The 22,377-nt window shown below is 40.5% G+C and overlaps 1 protein-coding gene across 2 annotated transcripts in view; it reads left to right on the top strand.

The window, feature by feature from the left end:
* The window catches only part of NSMAF (neutral sphingomyelinase activation associated factor), a 73,871-nt gene that overhangs the window by 6,217 nt on the left and 45,277 nt on the right, over positions 1 to 22,377 (top strand). For both annotated transcript variants that reach the window (XM_074386671.1, XM_074386672.1), the window contains exons 2-6: positions 12,667 to 12,756; positions 17,753 to 17,831; positions 17,927 to 17,994; positions 18,075 to 18,111; positions 20,436 to 20,486. In XM_074386671.1, the coding sequence (XP_074242772.1) occupies positions 12,667 to 12,756; positions 17,753 to 17,831; positions 17,927 to 17,994; positions 18,075 to 18,111; positions 20,436 to 20,486 (325 nt within the window). The remainder of the gene's footprint in view (positions 1 to 12,666; positions 12,757 to 17,752; positions 17,832 to 17,926; positions 17,995 to 18,074; positions 18,112 to 20,435; positions 20,487 to 22,377) is intronic.

The following is a 22,377-nucleotide window of genomic DNA, read 5'->3' as shown; positions in this document are numbered from 1 at the left end:
AAGATCTGAAGCTAATCATTATCTTTCTTTTTTTTTTTCTTTTTTTTTTTGAGACGGAGTTTCGCTCTTGTTACCCAGGCTGGAGTGCAATGGCACGATCTCGGCTCACCGCAACCTCCGCCTCCTGGGTTCAGGCAATTCTCCTGCCTCAGCCTCCTGAGTAGCTGGGATTACAGGCACGTGCCACCATGCCCAGCTAATTTTTTGTATTTTTGGTAGAGACGGGTTTTCACCATGTTGACCAGGATGGTCTCGATCTCTTGACCTCGTGATCCGCCCGCCTCGGCCTCCCAGAGTGCTGGGATTACAGGCGTGAGCCACCGCGCCTGGCCTCTTTTTTCTTTTTCTTTCTTTCTTTCTTTCTTTCTTTTTTTTTTTTTAAGACGGGGTTTCACCATGTTGGTCATGCAGGTCTTGAACTCCCGACCTCAGGTGATCCGCCTGCCTTGGCCTCCAAGGTGCTTGGATTACAGATGTGAGCCACCACGCCCGGCCCATTATCTCTACTCTCCTCTCTAACAGTATAAGAACGTTGGAATACTTAACTCCTGTCCCCCATCCTCAATTATAGTCTGTTATTGTCAGTATTTTTATTCTCTATTTTAAGCCTACAGATTATACATTACTAATTGCCTGGTAAATGCTTCTGTAGTTTTACATGCATATTTACCATTGCTTTTGTTCAGTATTTCTTCTTATGTGTCATATCCTTTTTATGGAATTATTTTCTCTTTCCTGAAAAATATCCTTAAGAAGTTCCTCTGAAGGCCGGGCGTGGTGGCTCATGCCTGTAATCCAAGCACTTTGGAGGCCAAGGCAGGTGGATCACCTGAGGTCGGGAGTTCAAGACCAGCCTGATCAACATGGTGAAACCCGTCTTTAAAAAAAAAAAATAATAAATAAATAAAAAGAAGTTCCTCTGATCAGGGTCGGATGATGATAAACTATCTCTACTTTCATCTGTCTGAACATGTCCTTATTTTGCTTTTGCTTTGAAAATCAGTTTTGCTAGTTCTTTAATTCTCTCAGCATTTAGAATATTGTGCAAACAAAGGCAAAGGGCCAGGGAATATGCACCAGATTTTCTGGGGTGCTCTGGGGTGTTCTGGGGGACCTCACAAAGAAAGGTCAGTGATAGTTGTGCCTTGTTGCCTTGTAGCAGCATTCTGCTACCTGGCTGGGCCAGATTCAGACTCCAGTAGAAACCAGGACTCCACAGAGTAAGCAGGGGCCAGAGCACAGCAGATCGTGCTGTGATGGATCCTTGGCTCACCCCGCCCAGATCAGCATTTGTGGCTGCAGTGTATCCTCAACCCCTCACTGGCTTGACTGAGGCTCTCTAGGTCTGTATAATGTGGCAGAGCTTGTTCCTGATTGGCAGGGGTGTTCCAGTAAACACCAACATTTTTCCTGGCATGATTAGGGGACTGAGGTTCAAGCCTTATGGTTGACGAGGCTTGATTGCCTTAAACACAGAGACATAGCAGCTTTCCCTGAAACTGCAGGAGGCCACCTTCTCTTCTGGGAGACCACCCTGCAGCAAACCAGTATTGTTAAGTCTAATTGTTCTTTGTAGGTAATCTGTCTTTTCTCTGGCTGCTTTTATATTATTTTATTTTTGAGACGAAGTTTCACTCTTGTTGCCTAGGCTGGAGTGCAATGGCGTGATCTCAGTTCACCACAACCTCTGCCTCCCGATTTCAAGCGATTCGCTTACCTCAACCTCCTGAGTAGCTGGGATTACAGGCATGCACCACTACACCTGGCTAATTTTGTATTTTTAGTAGAGACAGGGTTTCTCCATGTTGGTCAAGCTGGTCTCAAACTCCCGACCTCAGGTGATTTGTCTCTGGCTGCTTTTCAGATCTCCTCTCTGCAGTGTTTTGCTGTCTAGATATAGGGATTATTTTCTTTATCTGTCCTGCTTAAGTTTCCTCAAGCTAAAATAGTTTTGGAAAATTTGGAGCCAAGCTGAGCTAAGACTAGAACAAATGTTCTCTGATCCAAGTCCAGCCTCTTTTACACTGTACCATACTGCTTCTATTTTAAATACTAGGTTTGTGGGCTACTGGCCAGTGCTTATATTTATGGTATCCTTGAAGTTTAGACTGATTCAGGAATGAATGAAGCCTGCTTTATGTAGGTATCAGAATCTTGTTAGTCAAAGTGTGGTCCATGGGCCAGCAGCGCATGCATGCCTGGAGCTTGTTAGAAATGCACATTCTCAGGCCACACCCTAAAGCTGCTGCATGGGAATGTGCATTTTAACAAGATCCCCAGATGATTGTGTGCACATTAACCTTTGAGAAGTGCTGCTCTAGATAACAGTAATTCAGCATTCATTTTGATTTTTTATTTGTTTGTTCCTTCCAACTGAACTTTCTTCTTCAACTTCTTGATCGTACATTAAAAAAAAGGCTCATGGAAGCTCGTGCCCTGCACTCTGATCCTTGATGAGGGAACTGAAGGACTTTGAGAGCATAGACGACATTTTTACCGTTTATTCTCATAAATCGCTGAGACTTGAAAATAGAATTGACTGACTTTATAGATGGTGTCAGTGAAAGGGATTTTGATATCTGAACCATCTTAGCTGGAAGTCGCTTCATCGCACAGAGTCAGGAAGAACATAATTTTCTAGAGTCTGGCTGAGTGATAGAAAGCTTTAACTTAACTACTGAGCGGAAGGGCTAAAAAGGCCAGATGAAAGAGTGAAATTGTTTAAATTCATGAGAAGAACTCTTTCTAGGAGGGAGGAAGGACCCGTAATTTATAGGAGAAAACAACTGGTACAGGAACTAGAAATAATATTTGATCCCTCTGATGTCTCTCTGCACATGTGTAGAACATGGATGATAAAATGAGCCAGGTCTTATAACAAAAGGCTGTGTGTTTTAGGTATCACTGGAGTTTTGTAAGATGAGACCCAAGATTGGAATCTAGTGTTGACAAGCTGCAGACTATTGAAAAGGAAAGTCCTGCGGGGTGGTGAGGCAGTGGGCGCTGTATGTTAAGAAGGTATACGTCCCATGTGTGTACCTATGCAACAATCTTGCATGTTCTTCACATGTACCCCAAAATCTAAAATGCAATAAAATAAATTTAAAAAAAAGGCATACATCTGAAGGGGAATCCATGCAACCCGAGGGGGAAAACCCAGATAACATAATTGGGAAGTGGAACAAAGATAACGTGATTGTGTTCTTTCGTTAACAGGCCACGTTAAGTTGGTAGAAGAAACGGTGGCTGTGTACCTGGTATAAATGGGAAAACAGGAAGTGACGAAAGAGATGCTAGCTGAAATGCTTAGTGAGATCTAAATACACTTCCTTGGCTTCCTTTGTTGAAGTTTTAATTTGTCCTGAACTTGAGAACTTTACTTAATATTGAATATTAAAGACAAATTATTAACCAAGTAGCAATGAAATGAACTATCAGAAAAAGCAGTCATATCAAGTTGTTATTGTTGAAGCTCAGGAGAGTTGAGAGGGATCCTGTCATACACAGATCTAGATTTTTAAGAAAGCAGATATTCAAAGTTTCAAGGAAAAAAAAGATAGGTACCAGTACTGGACCTTTTGTAAGCATATTGACCCACGGAACTTTGTGAAACTGTCAAAAATGTAATTCAGAACGTCTAATGCAAATGATCTTTGGTGAAGAGTTACAGAAAATCAGGCAAGCTTACATGCTGGAAGGAAGCTAAAAAAGAAAAAGAAAAAGAAAATCAGCCTAGCAAATAAAGAATGGTTGTACTGGTAGTATTTCTCTGAGCTTATAATTATTAATTTTAGTATAAAACAAGAAGGTTATACATAGTTAATTTCAAAAAGGCTAGAGCCCCAAATGAGTGGAAGCTTTGAAAAATGGTACAGGTTAAAACAGTAAGAACAACAAAAAAAGTCTTCTAAAGTTGCCTTTGGAGCTAGGAAGTACTAGCTGCTGCCTAGGCCTAGCCTGGTGGTGTAACATCGATTTATGACAGAGAAACCTCTTATTTTGTACTCTGTTGATAATACTCGCCTTTAGACAGAAAGAGACAGGATGAACTTTTGCAAGATGAGTGAAGATGCCAAGGGTACCCATGTGCTTGTGTCTCCTGGCATAAAATCCTGGGAGAGTTTGAGTTTAGAACCACAGAATTATTTCAGTGATCTAGGAACTTTGAAAGGTGCTGAAAGAACATATGTGCATAAATAGGTTTAATGCAAATTCTAGATCAGACAGATTATTTATAAACCACAAGAAGAGGAAGTCGTTGTCACCAGTCCCCAGCACGAATTCACATTGAAGTTATGTCATGCTGCTAATCTCATCTCTTTTGACAGAGTTCTGACTTTGTTTAAAGTCAGGACAAATGCAGGAAAGTCAGGAAAAGGCAGTAGACTTAATTAATCTGAACTTTGGCTGAAGGTTTTCTTTGGTGAAGACGTCATTGCACAATTGAAAAAGGGGAAATTAGTATAGTTTAGGTGGCATAATAATGTTTGAATCACTCTCTTCAGAGATTATTGTTTGTGTAGTCTATTTTCATGTTGCCTTAAAGAAATATCTGAGGTAGGGCGTAGTGGCTCATGCCTGTAATGCAAGCACTTTGGAGGCCAGGGCAGGTGGATCACCTGAAGTTGGGAGTTCAAGACCAGCCTGACCAACATGGTGAAACCCTGTCTTTAAAAAAAAAAAAAAAAAAAAAAGAAATATCTGAGACTCAGTAATTCATAAGAGGTTGATTTGGCTCACGGTTCTGCAGGCTGTATAGGAAGGAAGGATGACGCTGGCATGTGCTTGGCTTCTGCTGAAGCCTCAGGGAGCTTTTACTCCTGGTGGAAGGTGAAGTGGGAGCAGGTACATTACATGGCAAGAGAGGGAGCAAGAGAGAGAAGGAGGAGGTCCAGGATCCTTTTAAACAACCAGATCTCATCTGAAATAACTGTGCATGGACTCACTTATTACCAAGGGGATGGTGTTAAGGCATTCATGAGGGATCTGCCCCCATGATCCAGTCACCTCTCACTGGACCCTACTTTCAACATTGGTAATTCCATTTTAACATGAGATTTGGAGGGGACAAACATCCAAACTGTATCCTTCTGCCCCTGGCCTCCGAAATCTTGTTCTTCTCACATTGTGAAATATAAGCATCTCTTTCCAATAGTCCCCCGGTCTTAACTTATTTCAACATCAAGTCCAAAGTCCTAAGTGTCATCTGAAACCCATCTCCTTCCACCTATGAGCCTGTAAAATAAAAATAATTTATCTTCTTTGAAGATACAATGGTGGTACAGGTACTGAGTAAACATTCCCATTCAAAAGGGAGAAATCTGCCAAAAGAAAGGGACAATAGGCCTCATACGAGTCTGAAACCCAATAGGGCAGTCATTAAATCTTAAAGCTCCAAAATAATCTCCCTTGATTCCTTGTCCCACACCTAGGGCACCGCAGAGTGAGGAGTGGGCTCCCGAGGCCTTCCGCAGCTCTGCCTCTGTGGCTTTGAAGGATGCAGCCCACATGGCTTCTCTCACAGGTTGGAGTTGAGTGCCAGCAGCTTTTCCATGCTGAGATTGCAGGTTGCTGATGGCTCTACCATTGAGTCTAGAGGGCAGTAGCTCCCTTCCCATAGCTCCGCTTTGTGGGGACTCTGCGTGGGGGCTCCAGGCCACTTCTCCCCTTCACACTGCCCTCATAGAGGGGCTCTGAATGGGCTTCATCCTTGCAACAGACTTCTGCCTGCTTACCCAGGCCTTTTCACACATCCTCTGAAATCTAGGGGAAAGCTGCCAAGGTTCTTTATGCTTGCATTCGGTGCACCTGCAGACCTAGCACTGCAGGAGAGCTGCCAAGGCTTATGCCTTACACCCTTTAGACTGGCAGCCTGAGCTGTACTTGCCGCCCTTTGAGCCATGGCTGGAGGTGGAGCAGCGGGGCTGCAGGGAGCAGCATCCCTAGGCTGTCTGTGCGAGGCAGTGGGAACCGGGGCTTAGCCCCCTAAGCCGTTCTTGCCTCTCCTAGGCCCTCAGTAATGGGAGGGACATCCTGAAACCTTCTGAAATGCCTTTGCTGTCTTTTCCCCATTGTTTCAGATATTAGCCCTTGGCAACCTTTTAGTCATGCTCTTCTCTCTAGCAAGAGATTACTCCATAGCTAGCTTGAATTCCTCTCGTGAAAATGCTTTTTCTTTCTCTGCCACATGGCCTGGCTGTAAATTTCCCAAACTTTTATGTTCTGCTTTCCTTTTGATTGTAAGTTCCAACTTTAAGTCATTTATTTGTTCCTGTATCTGCTTGTAGGCTTTTAGAAGCAGCCGGACTACTTCTGGAACACTTTGCTACTTAGAAATTTCTTCTGCCACATACTCTTCCTAAGTCTTTATCTTTGGTTCGGCCTTCCACAGATCCCTAGGAACATGGACGCAAATGCAGCCAAGTTCTTTGCTAGGTTGTAACAAGGGCGACCTTTGCTTCAGTTCCCAGTAATTTCCTCATCTCCATCTGAGACCATGTCAGCCTGGCCTTCACTGTCCATATTCCTATCTGCATTTTGGTCACAACCATTTAACCAGTCTCTGAGAAGTTCCAGACTTTCCCTTGTCTTCCTCTTCTCTTCTGAGCCCCCCAGACTCTTCCAACCTCTGCCTGTTACCGTGTTCCAAAGCTGCTTCCACATCTTTATGTATATTCATAGTAAAATGCACTACTCCTTGGTGCCAGTTTTATGTGTTAGTCTGTTTTTTTGTTTTGTTTTTTTAAAAATTTTATTTATTTATTTTTTAAGACAGGGTTTCTCCATGTTGGTCAAGCTGGTCTTGAACTCCCGACCTCAGGTGATCCACCTGCCTTGTCCTCCAAAGTGCTTGGATTACAGGCATGAGCCACCACGCCCCTGTTAGTCTGTTTTTGTTTTGCTATAAATACCTGAGGCTGGGTAATTTACAAGGGAAAGAAGCTTAATTGGCTCACCGGCTGTATAGAAAGCAAGGGACAGGGACCAGCATCTGCTTGCTTTCTGGTAAGCCTCAGGGGGCTTTTACTTATGGCAGAAAGTGAAGTGGGAGCAGGTGTATCCCAAGGCAAGAGATGGAGCAAGAGAGAAAGGGAAGGTCCCAGACCCTTTTAAACAACCAGAGCTTGTGTGAACAAACTGTGAACTCATTTATCACCAAGGGGATGGTGCTGAGTCATTCATGAGGGATCTGCCCCCATGACCTAATCACCTCCTACCAGGCCTCCACCTCCAACATTTCAACATCAGATATGGAGGAGACAGAATGTCCAAACTATAAACTGTCCACTGTATTACTGGGGGGATGTTTCCAATGGTGGGTAGTAGGACTGCAATCTTGCCTTGTCTATAACAGTTTTCTTTTTTTTTTTTTGAGACGGAGTTTCGCTCTTGTTACCCAGGCTGGAGTGCAATGGTGCGATATCGGCTCACCGCAACCTCTGCCTCCTGGGTTCAGGCAATTCTCCTGCCTCGGCCTCCTGAGTAGCTGAGATTACAGGCATGTGCCACCATGCCCAGCTGATTTTTTGTATTTTTTTTTTTTTTAGTAGAAACGGGGTTTCACTATGGTGGTCCCGATCTCTTGACCTCATGATCCACCCGCCTCGGCCTCCCAAAGTGCTGGGATTACAGGTGTGAGCCACTGCGCCCAGCTTTTTAACAGTTTTCTTAATTTCTTCCTTATTCCAAAAATCATTTTCAGAAGCTTCTTAAAAATGCCCTGTTTAATTAAATCGACTCTCTAGTAGAGACACTATACTAACTCTCTAGTAGGGACACTGTAATCTAGCTTCATCCAAGGCTGGCTTTGGGGTATTGAGAGTACAGGTGGTAAATACACAGCACCCCTGTGCTTTCATGTGTCTCTGCACACATCATGAAGGCGTCATGGTGTCACAGTACTTCCTCCCAGTGAGCTCGGTTTACACTTCTTTTCACAGTGAAGGCTGTTAGAGAAAGCACTGACTAGCAGTACCTTCTGGATTCACTGTAAATACTGTTCATCACCTAAGTGTTGAGTAATTGTCAAGTGGAATGCAAGCTTACTCCAGCTATTTTAAGTTCTGGTTAAGTGTTGTACAGTAGGCTTTAAAATTTAGGTGACGTGAGAATAGGAAAACAACTTCTTAGGAATGTTGAGTTGCTGAGTGAGGCAACTTCTCTTAAGAGAATGAAACCACACCACTGTAAAGAAGGATTAAACTGGGAACATGTAGAGGCAGGGCCAAGAGTCTTCTAAAGAAATAATTCATAGTCAGATACAATACCAATGAATGAGACCATAAAATTACAAAACGGTGATTTTAATTTCAATTTAATTTTATTTTTATTTTATTTAAAAAATTTTTTAAAGCATAGACTTTTTTACTCTGAAAAATGTAGTTTGAAAATAATTCTTCTAAAAATCATGAAACTTAATTGTAAGAATTGTTACATAGAAAAATTTTAAAGCAGGTATAACAACACTTTAGTAAAAACAAAACAGATTCAGAAAAGTTTCTTAATCCTTTAATTTCAAACAATATGATTTGGTTATATCCCTTCACTAGGTGTTTTACATTTCTTGCAAAATGTGCATATTGATAAATTAGAGGCTATAATTAATTCACTTAATGAAATGATTTTAGTTCTAAAATAGTTGATATGATTATATTTTAATAATTATATGGAAGAGCTGTTGTCTCTGAGGGCTACTTGTGCTTCACAGAAATAAAATTATGCCATTGTCTTATTGAAGAATGATTGCTCTATTTTTCCCTTTCTGTAAGAGAAGTTGGAAGATTAGGAAAGAGAAGGAAGGATGCATAGCTCCAATTCGGTCTTGTGATTATATTGAAATTCAGATTAAGTATTGATAGGGTGCATTTTATTTTGCACTCTGGCAGTTTATCCTGTAATTGATTCCTGTTCACGGATTTAAATTTGGAGGACAAGTCAATAAAAGTGAATGATTATTGGAGTATTGAGAGTAGAGGTGGCAAATACACAGCACCCCTTTGCTTTCCTGTGCATATGATTAGGATGGCAAAACTGGTTCCTGCTATCATTTAAATTTTTTTTTTTTTTTTGAGATGGAGTTTCGCTCTTGTTGCCCAAGCTGGAATGCGATAGCACGACTCAACTCACTGCAAACTCTGCCTCACAGGTTCAAGTGATTGTCCTGCCTCAGCCTCCTGAGTAGCCGCGCCACCATGCCCGGCTAATTATTTTCTATTTTTAGTAGAAAAGGTGTTTCGCCATGTTAGCCCGGCTGGTCTCGAACTCCTGACCTCAGGTGATCCTCCCGCCTTGGCCTCACAAAGTGCTGGGATTACAGGCATGAACCACTGCGCCTGGCCGATTTTTAATTTTTTGAGTTACTTTTCTTTTGGTTCAGATTATTATTATTATTTTTTAATGAGCATCTCTTTCTAGTGTCATGAATGTAACTTCTTTGTAGGGACATTAATTATAGCCTTTTGACCTTTTTTTCTGTTCTCTGCGTGTTTAGTCCTTCAAGTTGCATTCTTCCTGCTTGCTTTGGCTTTGTTCTTTCATGCTGGAAACTGTGATCTCTGGCTGTTCATTCATATTTAAATATGATGCATGTAATTCTGTGTCACTGGGAATGGGCCATTTGTGTTGAGTTTCACTGTGAGATAATGTTGTAGAGACCTGGCTTTTTCTCTGGTGCTATTTAGTTTTTCCCAAAACTAAGGTACCAGACTCCTGCCTGGAGTAATATGTGTTCTCCTACTAGTGTTCATCTATTTCGGGTTTTGCTTAGTCATCCTCTTTTCACACTTTAGTCCCCCTCTCCGCTGTGCCTGATACCTAGAGTGGAGCCTCTTGTTCCATTTTTTTTTTTTTTTTTTTTTTTTTTTACAGAAAAACCACATGTGGCCATGTGCAGTGTCTCACACTTATAATCCCAGCATTTTGGGAGGTCGAGGTGGGCAGATCACGAGGTAAAGAGATTGAGACCAGCCTGGCCAACACGGTGAAACTCTGTCTCTACTAAAAATACAAAAATTAGCCGGGCATGGTGGCATGTGCCTATAGTCCCAGCTACTCGGGAGGCTGCGGCAGGAGAATCACTCAAACCTGGGAGGTGGAGGTTGCAGTGAGCCGAGATCACGCCACTGCACTCCAGCCTGGCAACAGAGAAAGACCCTATCTAAAAAAACAAAAAACAAAAAAACACATGCCAGAGTGGAGTAGGGGTAATCCATCAGGAAAAGAATTGAGGGCCACTGCCTTCATTCACCTTTTTTTTTTCTTTCTTTCTTTTTTTATTTTTTATTTTATTTTTTTATTTATTTTATTTTTTATTTTTTATTTTTTTTGAGACGGAGTTTCGCCCTTGTTACCCAGGCTGGAGTGCAATGGCGCGATCTCGGCTCACCGCAACCTCCGCCTCCTGGGTTCAGGCAATTCTCCTGCCTCAGCCTCCTGAGTAGCTGGGATTACAGGCACGCACCACCATGCCCTGCTAATTTTTTGTATTTTTGGTAGAGACGGGGTTTCACCATGTTGACCAGGATGGTCTCGATCTATTGACCTTGTGATCCACCCGCCTCGGCCTCCCAAAGTGCTGGGATTACAGGCTTGAGCCACCGCGCCCGGCGCTTATTTTTTATTTTTGAGACGGAGTTTCACTCTTGTTACCCAGGCTGGAGTGCAATGGCGCGATCTCGGCTCACCGCAACCTCCGCCTCCTGGGTTCAGGCAATTCTCCTGCCTCAGCCTCCTGAGTAGCTGGGATTACAGGCACGTGCCGCCATGCCCAGCTAATTTTTTGTATTTTTAGTAGAGACGGGGTTTCACCATGTTGACCAGGATGGTCTTGATCTCTTGACTTCGTGATCCACCTGCCTCGGCTTCCCAAAGTGCTGGGATTACAGACGTGAGCCACCGCGCCCGGCCTTTCATTCACTTTTAATCACCCCTCATGCTTTACAAACCCTGCCCTCTTGGTACCTGATCCTGCAATTTCTGAACTCCTTGTAAGTCCAGTGACTTGAGCTGATTTTCTCCTGAGTGGTGCCTTCTCTGGAAGCATCTGAAATTCTGATTTCTGAGCACCACTTACTCCCCCCAATCTGCTTTCCATTTCTCACAGACTTGTTCATGTCTCTTCTCTGCTTTAATATCTCTCCAATTTGCTTTAGCCTGTGGGTTTCACCATTTAAAAATAGTTTTATTCACATTGTAGTGGTGTTTCAAGAGGAAGTGAAATAAATATATATGTGTGACCTGCCATGTTTAATGTAAATTTCTTCCTCCAACAGACTGGAAGTAAGGCCCATCTCAAGTCTCACGCTTTTCATGAAAGCTTTTGCCTGTAACTCTAGATACCATTGATGTTTCCTGGTCCTTATCACAAAACAACAAAATGCCTGTTTTCACTTCTTTGTCATGTTATTTGTTGCTGTAGCCATCATACAATAAAATTAATAATTTTTTTTTTTTTTTTTTGAGACGGAGTTTCGCTCTTGTTACCCAGGCTGGAGTGCAATGGTGCGATCTCAGCTCACCGCATCCTCCGCCTCCTGGGTTCAGACAATTCTCCTGCCTCAGCCTCCCGAGTAGCTGGGATTACAGGCACGCGCCACCATGCCCAGCTGATTTTTTTGTATTTTTTTTTTTTAGTAGAGACGGGGTTTCACCATGTTGACCAGGATGGTCTCGATCTCTCGACCTCGTGATCCACCCGCCTCGGCCTCCCAAAGTGCTGTGATTACAGGCTTGAGCCACCACGCCCGGCCAATAATTTCTCTTGTTTTTAAAAGTTTAAATCACTTACAACTTAAAAAAGAACTATATTTCATCCCATTCGGTTTGGTTTACTCATTTTACTTATTGAACACCCATTGTGTAGGCAGCATTGGCTGGTTGTCACAGGGGGGTATCTAAAGATCTGTCTCCTAGACGCGTGTGGTCTTGTGGGAGTAACTCTGATAACCATGAGGGATGTTGGAGGGGGTGTGGCATGAAGAGGTAGGGAAGCCTCACATTGTTTAGTCAGGGGAAACAAATGATGCAAATTCCTTAAGTGGGATAGCTCTGAGCTTTGTTCAGGTAAGGATAAGTTTAACTTCATGAAAGGAGTTTCTGTAAAAGAATAGTACATCCACAGGGCGCGGTGGCTCAAGCCTGTAATCCCAGCACTTTGGGAGGCCGAGGTGGGTGGATCACGAGGTCAAGAGATCGAGACCATCCTGGTCAACATGGTGAAACCCCGTCTCTACTAAAAATACAAAAAATTACCTGGGCATGGTGGCGCGTGCCTGTAATCCCAGCTACTCAGGAGGCTGAGGCAGGAGAATTGCCTGAACCCAGGAGGCAGAGGTTGCAGTGAGCCGAGATCGCGCCATTGCACTCCAGCCTGGGTAACAAGAGTGAAACTCCGTCTAAAAAAAAAAAAAAAAAAAAGAATAGTACATCCACCTGGTGAGTGATTTTATTTTTGGCATAGTAGTTATTTGGACACGGGGAAGGCCCGTCTATGTACTTCCTACCACTGGGTAGAAAGGACTGCCTGGCATGGTACACATGCTTCCTAAGTGTTTGTTAAATTCATGAATGGAAAAGCTTTTTGGGATAAGACGTTTTAAATATATTGCTTTCTTATATTTACTAAAAAATAAACTGAAAGTTGTCCCCCCTCCCCACCCCCAAATCTAGATTTTCCTTGCTGCTGCTTAACTTGGAGGAGTACTACTTTGAACAGCATAGAGCCAATCACATTCTGCACAAAGGCAGCCACCATGAAAGGTAAGGAAGCTTTGGAATCTCCATGGGCAAACAAACCTTTCTGATACCTGATATTTTTAAAGTTAAATGTGTTATCATAGAGATGTTAACTAAAGAAAATATTAAATATTAGGCTTTAAAACAATTAAAGCAAATTTTATTTAGACTTTCATTGAGGATTATAACCCAAGAGAGTCTTTTAGAGAGTTTTTGCTATGTTTATTATTTTATCTCTCATGAAGTTTTTTTCATCTTCTTTCTTATTAGGGAAGTAATGAGAAGAGTGTATTTAAAACTTGAAACGTTTTTCAAAGCTCAAAAGCATTTGTTCTAATTCTTCTAAGGTTGTGGATATCTTAAGCTTGATAGGACTGCAATCCATCCCACCATTTTTTTCTTGCATCCCTCTTGTAGTTAGACAGTATCCTCTGCTCTCAATTATTCAGATGACAATGTTATAAAGAATGATTATAAGCCACAAGAGTGTTATAAAATCAGCACTTTCAAAATGTGCTATTTGAACTGGAAGCAATATCTGATTTCTCAATATGTTAATAACTATTACTCACTACTTTAAAAACAGGTTGTTTCTTTGACTTTACCTTTTGAACACTATGTACAAAAGTATGTAATGAAGTTTTTTGTTTGCTTAAAATGGCAACTTAGAATTAACTAAGATGAAAATTATTCCAGCAAAAATGTATCTGGTAATGATTTCCTTTGAGGAGGTTACTTAACAACTATAAGCCATAACTTAGAAAATACTTTAAGGTTAGATAAATACATATCTTTTAAATTGTTATTCAGGTTTTACCCTTAAAGGATCAAAAACATGTGATATTTGTTTAAATACAGGCTAAGGTAAAAATCACTAGGTTTTGGCCGGGCATGGTGGCTCACGCCTGTAATCCTAGCACTTAGGGAGGCCCAGGCGGGTGGATCACCTGAGGTTGGAAGTTCAAGACCAGCCTGACCAATATGGAGAAACCCCATCTCTACTACTAAAAATATAAAATTAGCCGGACATGGTGGCATATGCCTGTAATCCCAGCTACTCAGGAGGCTGAGGCAGGAGAATCGCTTGAATCTGGGAGGCGGAGGTTGAGGTGAGCTGACATCGCGCCATTGCACTCCAGCCTGGGCAACAAGAGCAAAACTCCGTCTCAAAAAATAAAAATCTCTTCTTTTTTTTTGTTTAGTAGCTTATGACATATCTATTTCCTTGGCATTCAATCAAATTAGACGATTATTAATCCCTGAACACAGTCCCTTACTTTCTTATATCTGGAATTTTGCTCATATTCTAATTCTGTATCTTTTCTCCCAACATTCTTCTATCCTGTATTACGATAATGCCTTGCTCAAAATTAAATGTACTTGTTTATTATTAAAATACAAATACAGGGTAGCAAACTGAAACCCGTTTGTAACTATTAGGGCAAAATGGTACAGCAGCCCATGTAGGTATATTTGGTAATATCTGGTAAGATTACCTATTGATCTAGCAACGCTACTTCTAGGATACTATTTCAAAGAGACACTGGCAAATACATAAATGGACATATGCACGAAGTTATTTATCATAGCACTGCTTGTGCTAGCAAAAGACCGGGAACGATCCTACAGGAGACTGACTGAACTGACTGATAAGGAATGGCCGCATGACAAAGTACTGTGTAGCTGCTGCAAGGAATGCCGTTCTTCGAATGCTGCGAAGTGATGTCTACATGTGTTAAGTGTAAAAAGCAGGGGGAAGAATACTGTGTGTCATAAGCTACTTTTATAAGAAGGGGGCAGATTTATCATGTTTTTAAAAATTGGAGGCATAAACTAAAAGCGAGTCGAGATGGTTATCTACACAGAAGAGGGAAGGATCCAGAGAACAATATAGAGATGGAATACAGACTTCTCCAAATGTACTTTATTTTATAACTTTCCTTTTGGAACAATATAAATATTTTACGGATTTTTACTACACTATATCTTAGACAAAAGGCTGAGATGCCATCTTTTGTAGATTTTTAATATAGAATTAAATTTAAAAAGAAGCACTAAGGCCGGGTGTGGTGGCTCATTCCTGTAATCCCAGCACTTTGGGAGGCCAAGGCTGGTGGATCACTTGAGGCCAGGAGTTTGATATCAGTCTGGCCAAAATGGTGCCTCATCTCTACCAAAAATACAAAAATTAGCCAGGCATGGTGGCACACGCTTATAATCCCAGCTACTTGGGAGACTGAGGCAGGAGAATTGCTTGAATTCAGGAGGCGAAAGTTGCAATAAGCCAAGATTGTACCACTGCACTCCAGCCTGGGTGATAGAGCAAGACGCTGTCTCAAAAATAAAAATAAAAAAGAAACAGTAAACCCTAAAAATCAAAGTGGAACAGTCCAGGTGAGGTGGTTCACATTTGTAATCCCAGCACTTTGTTAAGCCAAGGAAGTATGATCTCTTGAGGCCAGGTGTTTGAGACAATCCTGGTCAACATAGTGAACCTCTGTTTCTGTTTATTATAATTAATGGTAAAAAAAAGAAAAGACAAGAAACAAATGAATTTAATTATAAACTTGGAAAATTAGCCACAGAAAATTCTTTTAGTCAACTTTACAATATAATAATTTGACTGTGTATATCTAGTAAGGTGAAAAATAATTGCAAAGAAGTTGAAAAAGAATGCAAAGTAATTGTAAACTTTCCAGTAGCAATATTGTTAATAGCATAACATTAGTATTATTATTTTGAAACTATTTTCTACACATATATACATCTATTTATATAATTGGATAAAAACAATTGAATAAGTATGGCCAAGACTCAGATTTTCCAGTGTAAAAGAAAAGAGATATACATATAATATTAAAGCAGTAAAGCCTTTTTCATGTACTTTCCTCCTTTTTCTGCTTTATTGAGATAGATTTGACAAATAAAAGTCGTATATATTTGGGGTATACAATGTGATGTTTTGATACACATACACATTGTGAAATGATGACCATAATCAAGCTAATTATCATATCCATCACCTCACAGTTACTTTCTTTTGTGTGTGTGGGAGTAAGAACATAGAAGTTCTATTCTCTGAGCCACTTTCAAGTGTACAGTACAGTGTGGACTGTGGTCAATAGCTCTACATTAAATCTGCAGAACATATCCTGGATAATGGACAATTTGTGCACTTTGCCCAGCATCTCCCTATTCCTTCCACCCCCGACGCCACTTTAAGTTTGTGAAGTTAAACTTATTCTTGCCTGCACAAAGCTCAGAGCTTTCCCACTTAAGGAATTTTCTTAAGTTCCATTTTACTCTATTCTTTGAATTCAACTGTTTTAGATTCTAAATGAAATCATGTAGGATTTGTCCTCCGTGCTGCTGGCTTATTTTACTTAGTATAATGTCCTCCAAGTCCATGCACATGGTCACAAGTAACAGGACTTCCTTCTTCTTTGAGACTGAATAATACTACATTGTGTGTATGTATGTATATTTGTATATCTTATATATTCATATATATCATATTTTCTTTATTAATTCAAGTATCAGTGAACACTTAGATTGATCCCAAATCTTGGCTGTAATGAACATGGGAGTACAGCAAAATTCATAATGTTAGGAAATTATTTTAGGTTAAGAAATGTAAAAGACATGTTAACTAAATGTAAAATGGACTTTGCTAGGATTTTGAGCCAGGTGACTATGAACACACATTTATGACATAGAAAAATTGGAACACTGTATACATGATGACATTAAGGAATGACTAATTTTTTAGGGTATGTTCATGATCGGTCATTTACTAAGAAAGGCTGTCTTAAAAGATTTTTGCTAAAATATTTATGGATGAAGTATATGGTGTCAGTAATTTTCTGTGTTGTTCAGCACGGTCCCAGGGGGTTATACACAAGGCAAGAATGACCACATATTGACAACTGCAGAGCTAGGCCATTGGTACATAGGAGTTTTCTATTCGATTTGTGTATGTTTAGAATTTTCATAAAAGTTTTAAAGTTACTATTGGGTAATTTTGAGTATTAAAAAGGTAAATACAGTTAACAACTTGGAAAAATGATATGATATAAAATTTCAAAAACCCTTTGAGAAAGAATTGCAAACTAAATCATGACCTTCTGTCATGGGCCTTCTCATCTATTCAGTACATATATATTGAGCACTGAGAATAGAAAGCTAAAGTAAATATTTGCTGCCCACAAAACAACAGGCAGCATTACTCTGGGGCGGGGTGAGTGTAGGCATTCTCAGCCTGTAAGACTGTTTCTCTTTTTATTTATTTATTTATTTATTTTTATAAGATGGGGTTTCACCATGTTGGTCAGGCTGGTCTTGAACTCCCGACCTCAGGTGATCTGCCCCCCTTGGCCTCCAAAGTGCTTGCATTACAGGCATGAGCCACCACGCCCGGCCGACTGTTTCTCAATGTGATGTTTCTTGGATACATTAATTTTCCAGCCAATAGACTCCATGAACTATATGGACATACAAAGAAGTTAAATTAAAAACTCTCTAACATTTGAATTATAAATACCAATATGAACAACCATTCTGTGTTTTACCAGTTAATCTATAAATAGAGAGGTTCTCTTTATTTGCATTGTTGATTTTTTTTTTTTTTTTTTTACCAGACATCGTTTCGCTTCTGTTGCCCAGGCTGGAGTGCAGTGGTACGATCTTGGCTCACTGCAAACTTTGCCTCCCGGTTTCAGGCAATTCTCCTGCCTCGGGCTCCCGAGTAGCTGGGACTACAGGTGCACGCCACCACACCCAGCTAATTTTTGTATTTTTAGTAGAGAGGGAGTTTCATCATGTTGACCAGGATGGTCTCGATTTCTTGACCTCGTGAGCCGCCCACCTCGGCCTCCCAAAGTGCTGGGATTACAGGCGTCAGCCACCGCGCCCAGCCAATCTTTATTTGATGCTTTAGTCACCTTCTTTCTAGTTAAAATGTACTGTTCTCTTGTGATTTTCGTTACGCTCATCAAATAATCTGTTGTACTTGGATCCCTAGGAAAATCAGAGGCTCCTTAAAAATATGTTCAAAATCAGTGATTTTTGAACCAGATGCAATATCTCAGCCCATCATCAAGGTAAATACATTTTAAATATGCACAGAGACATCCTTATTTTTTGTGTATGTCTTACCTTTCTTGATTTTTATAATATTTCTCTCAATTTTATCCAGATTCCTTTGAGAGACTGTATAACAATAGGAAAGCATGGGGAAAATGGAGCCAGTAGACACTTCACAAAGTAGGTCATTTTCTCCACTGCTTAATTTTACTTCAACCCAAAAAGCTGTGTATATTTAATGACTTTTTTCTGCATTTTAGGGCAAAATCTGGGGGGATTTCACTCATTTTCAGTCAGGTAAGCACATAATAAATATTTTTTCCTTATTTGAATGAACATTCATACATATATATGCATGAATGAAATTATTTATTTGTAGAACTATCAGGTGAAGACCGTGGACTAGAATTCAAATGCTTTTAGAACTCAGTCATTGGGAAATATGCTTTTTAAAGGATGTGATCCCTAATGGGCTTCTTAATATTTATTAAGTGTGTGGTATCTGTGGGCTTGTGGCTTTGTCCTTGGAGTTCTGATGATTTACCATTTACAAGGTTTGAAATGAAGGAACGCAGCTCTCCCTGTAGCTTCCTAGCTGTTTAGAAGGTGAGAGGCTAGAGTTACACACTTATATTATCTTGGGGACTCAGGACAACCAAGGCAATGACTTGGGATTGGTGGTCTTGTATCATTATGACCCTTGCAGTCATAATCTTTTGTTCATTCCAGATTTGTTCTCTTTACATTTATGTACCCACCACAGCACTCAAGATAGGCACGCAGAACAGCACTGGCAATAAAAGGTCAATTAAAACATGCTTTTTCTCCTGTTATATTATGAATTAGTATGTAGATTAAAAAAATTGTAAATAAGAAGGAGCTAGGTACTTTCTACTTTCTTTTGGCTCCGGACTTTACCTTCTTCGTCTTTAAAATAAAGGGGTTGGCAGACGTTGCCTTGACTCTCTGCAGAGCTCTTGTTCCTTGGGGTGCTGAAGTATTCCGAGAATTGTTCTGGGATCAAGTAAGGGGTACGAAAAACTGCGGGAACAAAGATGCACAGACTTTCTGACTTCAGAACCTGACTTAAATCCTCTCATGCGACAGAGCAGAGTATCCCAAAGAGGCAGATGGGGAGGGGAAGAGAGTTGGGAAGGAGCAGGCTTCGTGTAGAATGTGAGATTTGAGATGGCCACGAGACCTCTAAGGGCATGTCTAGCAGGCATTTGGATGCATCCATCTGGGTTTCAGAGAGGAAGCAGAGGCTAGCAAGACATACTGGGGAGTCGAAAGTTTCTAGAGACTTTTTAAAGCCCTGTGGCTGGATAAGATTTCCTGGGGACTGAGGGTGGACAGAGAGGTGTGAGGACTAAGGCTCTGCAGCTGTCTAACTTAAGGGGTTGGGAAGAAAGCAGGACCCAAAAGTGGTTGGAAGAAGTAGCTAGTGAGGTTGAAGAGAAGCAGGAACAGGTGTCCAGGAAGCCATGTGGAAAACTGCTTCAGGAAGAGCCATCAGTTCTGTCACATGCTCTGAGAAGGAGAGTCAAGAAAGACTTGAGAATTGATTTTATGGTGACGTGGAGATCTTGTACATTTCATGTGACCGTCTGAAAGTGGTTTAAATTGTATGGTAGGAATGAAAACCTGTCATGGGCCCAAGGAAACGTACAGACAGCTCTTGCAGAGAATTTTGCCACAAAAAGGAACAGAAATGGCAAAAGGAGGATATGAGATTAAGGGGAAGTGTGTGGCGGGGGGGCGGGGGTGGTGTGTGTAAAAGGAAGAGAGTGCAGTGTATAATCCTAGGAGCAAAGTTTTTGAATATCTGAGGTTTTGGGAGGTGCCCACATTCTGTGCCCTAGTAGAGGGGCTGGACTTTGAGAGCTTGGGCAACTTTCATTGTTGCAGGAGGAAAAGCAGTGATGAAGGTACAGATACAAGGAGATTGATGGCTCTGGTGGATGGTGTCGCTTATTCCACATAGTTATTAATATACTACGTGAGGACAGGTGACCCAGTATCTGTGAAAATACCACGTGCCCAGATTACCTCTAAAGTCGTACCACAGTAACTTTGTTTCACCTGTTTCTTAAAAATCAGCACTTGGATTAGCCTCCCTCCATGTCTACTTGGTTACTTGGTACAAGTGATGACATTCATAAAACATCTTATATATTTATTTATCTTGTAATTGTTGCTGTCTTGTTGCTTGGATAATTCTCTTTTTAATTTGATCTTTGTTATTTGAAGAGTATAATAATAGTATAATATTATACTATTATTTGGTATAATACTAATATTAAATTAGTATTAATGCTAATATGTATTATTTAAATATAATATGTATTATATTTAAAGCCTCTAGTATGGCTGTAAAGTATATTTAATTATATATAATTAATACTAAATTAATACTAATTTAGTATTTATAAATTAGTATTATATATTCTAAATTAGTATTAATTTAGTATTAATATTAATACTAAAGCAAATACTTTTGGAAATAGATATTATATAACAATGATTTAAAACATTTGCTTTATAATATCCTAATTTGTAGTTACTCTTTACAATGAAACATTTTGGTTATTATTTTACAAGTATTGATTTTTCTTGCTCAGGTATATTTCATTAAAGAACACAATGTTGTTGCACCATATAAAATAGAAAGGGTAAGTAAAGCTTTTCATCTATTTCCAGCAATTTATATAGTCATTTTGAGCAATAAGATTTTGTGATTCTGTTAACATCTTTAATCAAATATAGTAACAATGAGTATTTAAAAGCTTCTTACCTGGAAGTTATGACAGAATTACTCAAGGGAGCCACAGATTTTAGTTCAAGAGAATTCAATTAACTTTTGACTTTAAAAAAAGTGCCTAATTTAAAAAAAACACTCAAATGATTAGATTAGAAATTAAAATCAGAATATGCATTATTTATAAGATTGTTTGCTGGGTGTTACTGATAATTTATTTACCAGTACATTACTTAAAAATTTAGTTGTTGTTCTTTGTTTTTTGTTTTTTTTTGTTTTTTTGAGACAGAGTCTCACTCTGTTGTCCAGGCTGGAGTGCAGTGTTGTGAACTCAGCTCACTGCAACCTCCGCCTCCTGGGTTCAAGCAATTCTCCTGCCTTAGCCTCCTGAGTAGCTGGGATTACAGGCATGCACCACCATGCCTGGCTAACTTTTGTATTTTTAGTAGAGATGAGGTTTCACCATGTTGGTCAGGCTGCCCTCGAACTCGTGACTGTGTGTTCTGCCCGCCTTGGCCTCCCAAAGTGCTAGGATTACAGGTGTGAGCCACTGTGCCCGGCTGAAAAATTTAGTGTTTTTTTTTTTTTTTTTTTGAGACGGAGTTTCGCTCTTGTTACCCAGGCTGGAGTGCAATGGCACGATCTCGGCTCACCGCAACCTCCACCTCCCGGGTTCAGGCAATTCTCCTTTCTCAGCCTCCTGAGTAGCTGGGATTACAGGCATGCGCCACCATGCCCAGCTAATTTTTTGTATTTTTAGTAGAGACGGGTTTCACCATGTTGATCAGGATGGTCTCGATCTTTTGACCTCGTGATCCACCCGCCTCGGCCTCCCAAAGTGCTGGGATTACAGGCTTGAGCCACCGCGCCCGGCTGAAAAATTTAGTTTTAAAAATATTCTAGAAATAATGATTGGTTATAAAATACTCTTATTTGAGAACTCAATAATAATTTATAAGTATTCTTAATTAGGCAGAAACGATGAGTAAACTTGAATACAATGTCTTCTTCCCCAGGGCTTTTGAAGTAAGCATAGACATTTCATTTAACTGTTCTGTACTTTAATTCTTTATGCTTTAGCTTAGTAAATAGTAGAGGGTTAACTCCTAGTAAACAAGAGTTTTTACAGGACCTAAGGTAGGACTCGTGCTCCTTATAATGACACCTCTGTGAATTAGGAAAAGCCACCTCTTCTGGGCAAACACCGTCCCTCAGGCTGAATCTGAATGTCAGTTTCAGGTCGGTGTGCAGTCTCTTAGGCAGCACAAGTTGTATAGTCAGTGACCTCTGGGTTTTATGGGCACACATACTTGTATGTGCTAATTTCTCAGAAATTATAAATACTGAGATTTCATTATTCTCCAGTGGTGCTCTTGGCATTTGCGGCAGGATGGTTCTTTATTGTGTGGGCTGTCACTTACATTACAGCTCTTTCCTCCTAACAAATGCCTCTTGTACACTGCTCCCCCTGTTGTGGTTACAGCACCTTCACATACTGACAAAAGCCTCTGGGGCAGTAGAAAACCCTCATCTCCAAGCTGAGAACCACTTACCTGGGGTGCTCTGCCTCTAAAGGCTCTCCTGAGAGCCAGCTGAATTGCGTGGCTGCACATGGTTCACTGAAATTATGAGAAAGGAAATAAAAGTGAGGTTGTCTGAGTAAAGAAAAGCTCTTTTGTTCTCATGAGAATTAGAATACCAAAGCATTCTCAGATTTTAAAAAAAAGGGGGTGAGGTGGAGTAGCAAGATGGCAAAATAGGAAGTTCTAGGCCCTCCTTCCTCCTTTGAAGACACTGATTCAACA

The sequence above is a fragment of the Saimiri boliviensis genome, chromosome 15, assembly GCF_048565385.1.
Source record: "Saimiri boliviensis isolate mSaiBol1 chromosome 15, mSaiBol1.pri, whole genome shotgun sequence".
Lineage (NCBI taxonomy): Eukaryota > Metazoa > Chordata > Mammalia > Primates > Cebidae > Saimiri > Saimiri boliviensis.
This window is presented reverse-complemented; position numbering and strand designations above follow the sequence as displayed.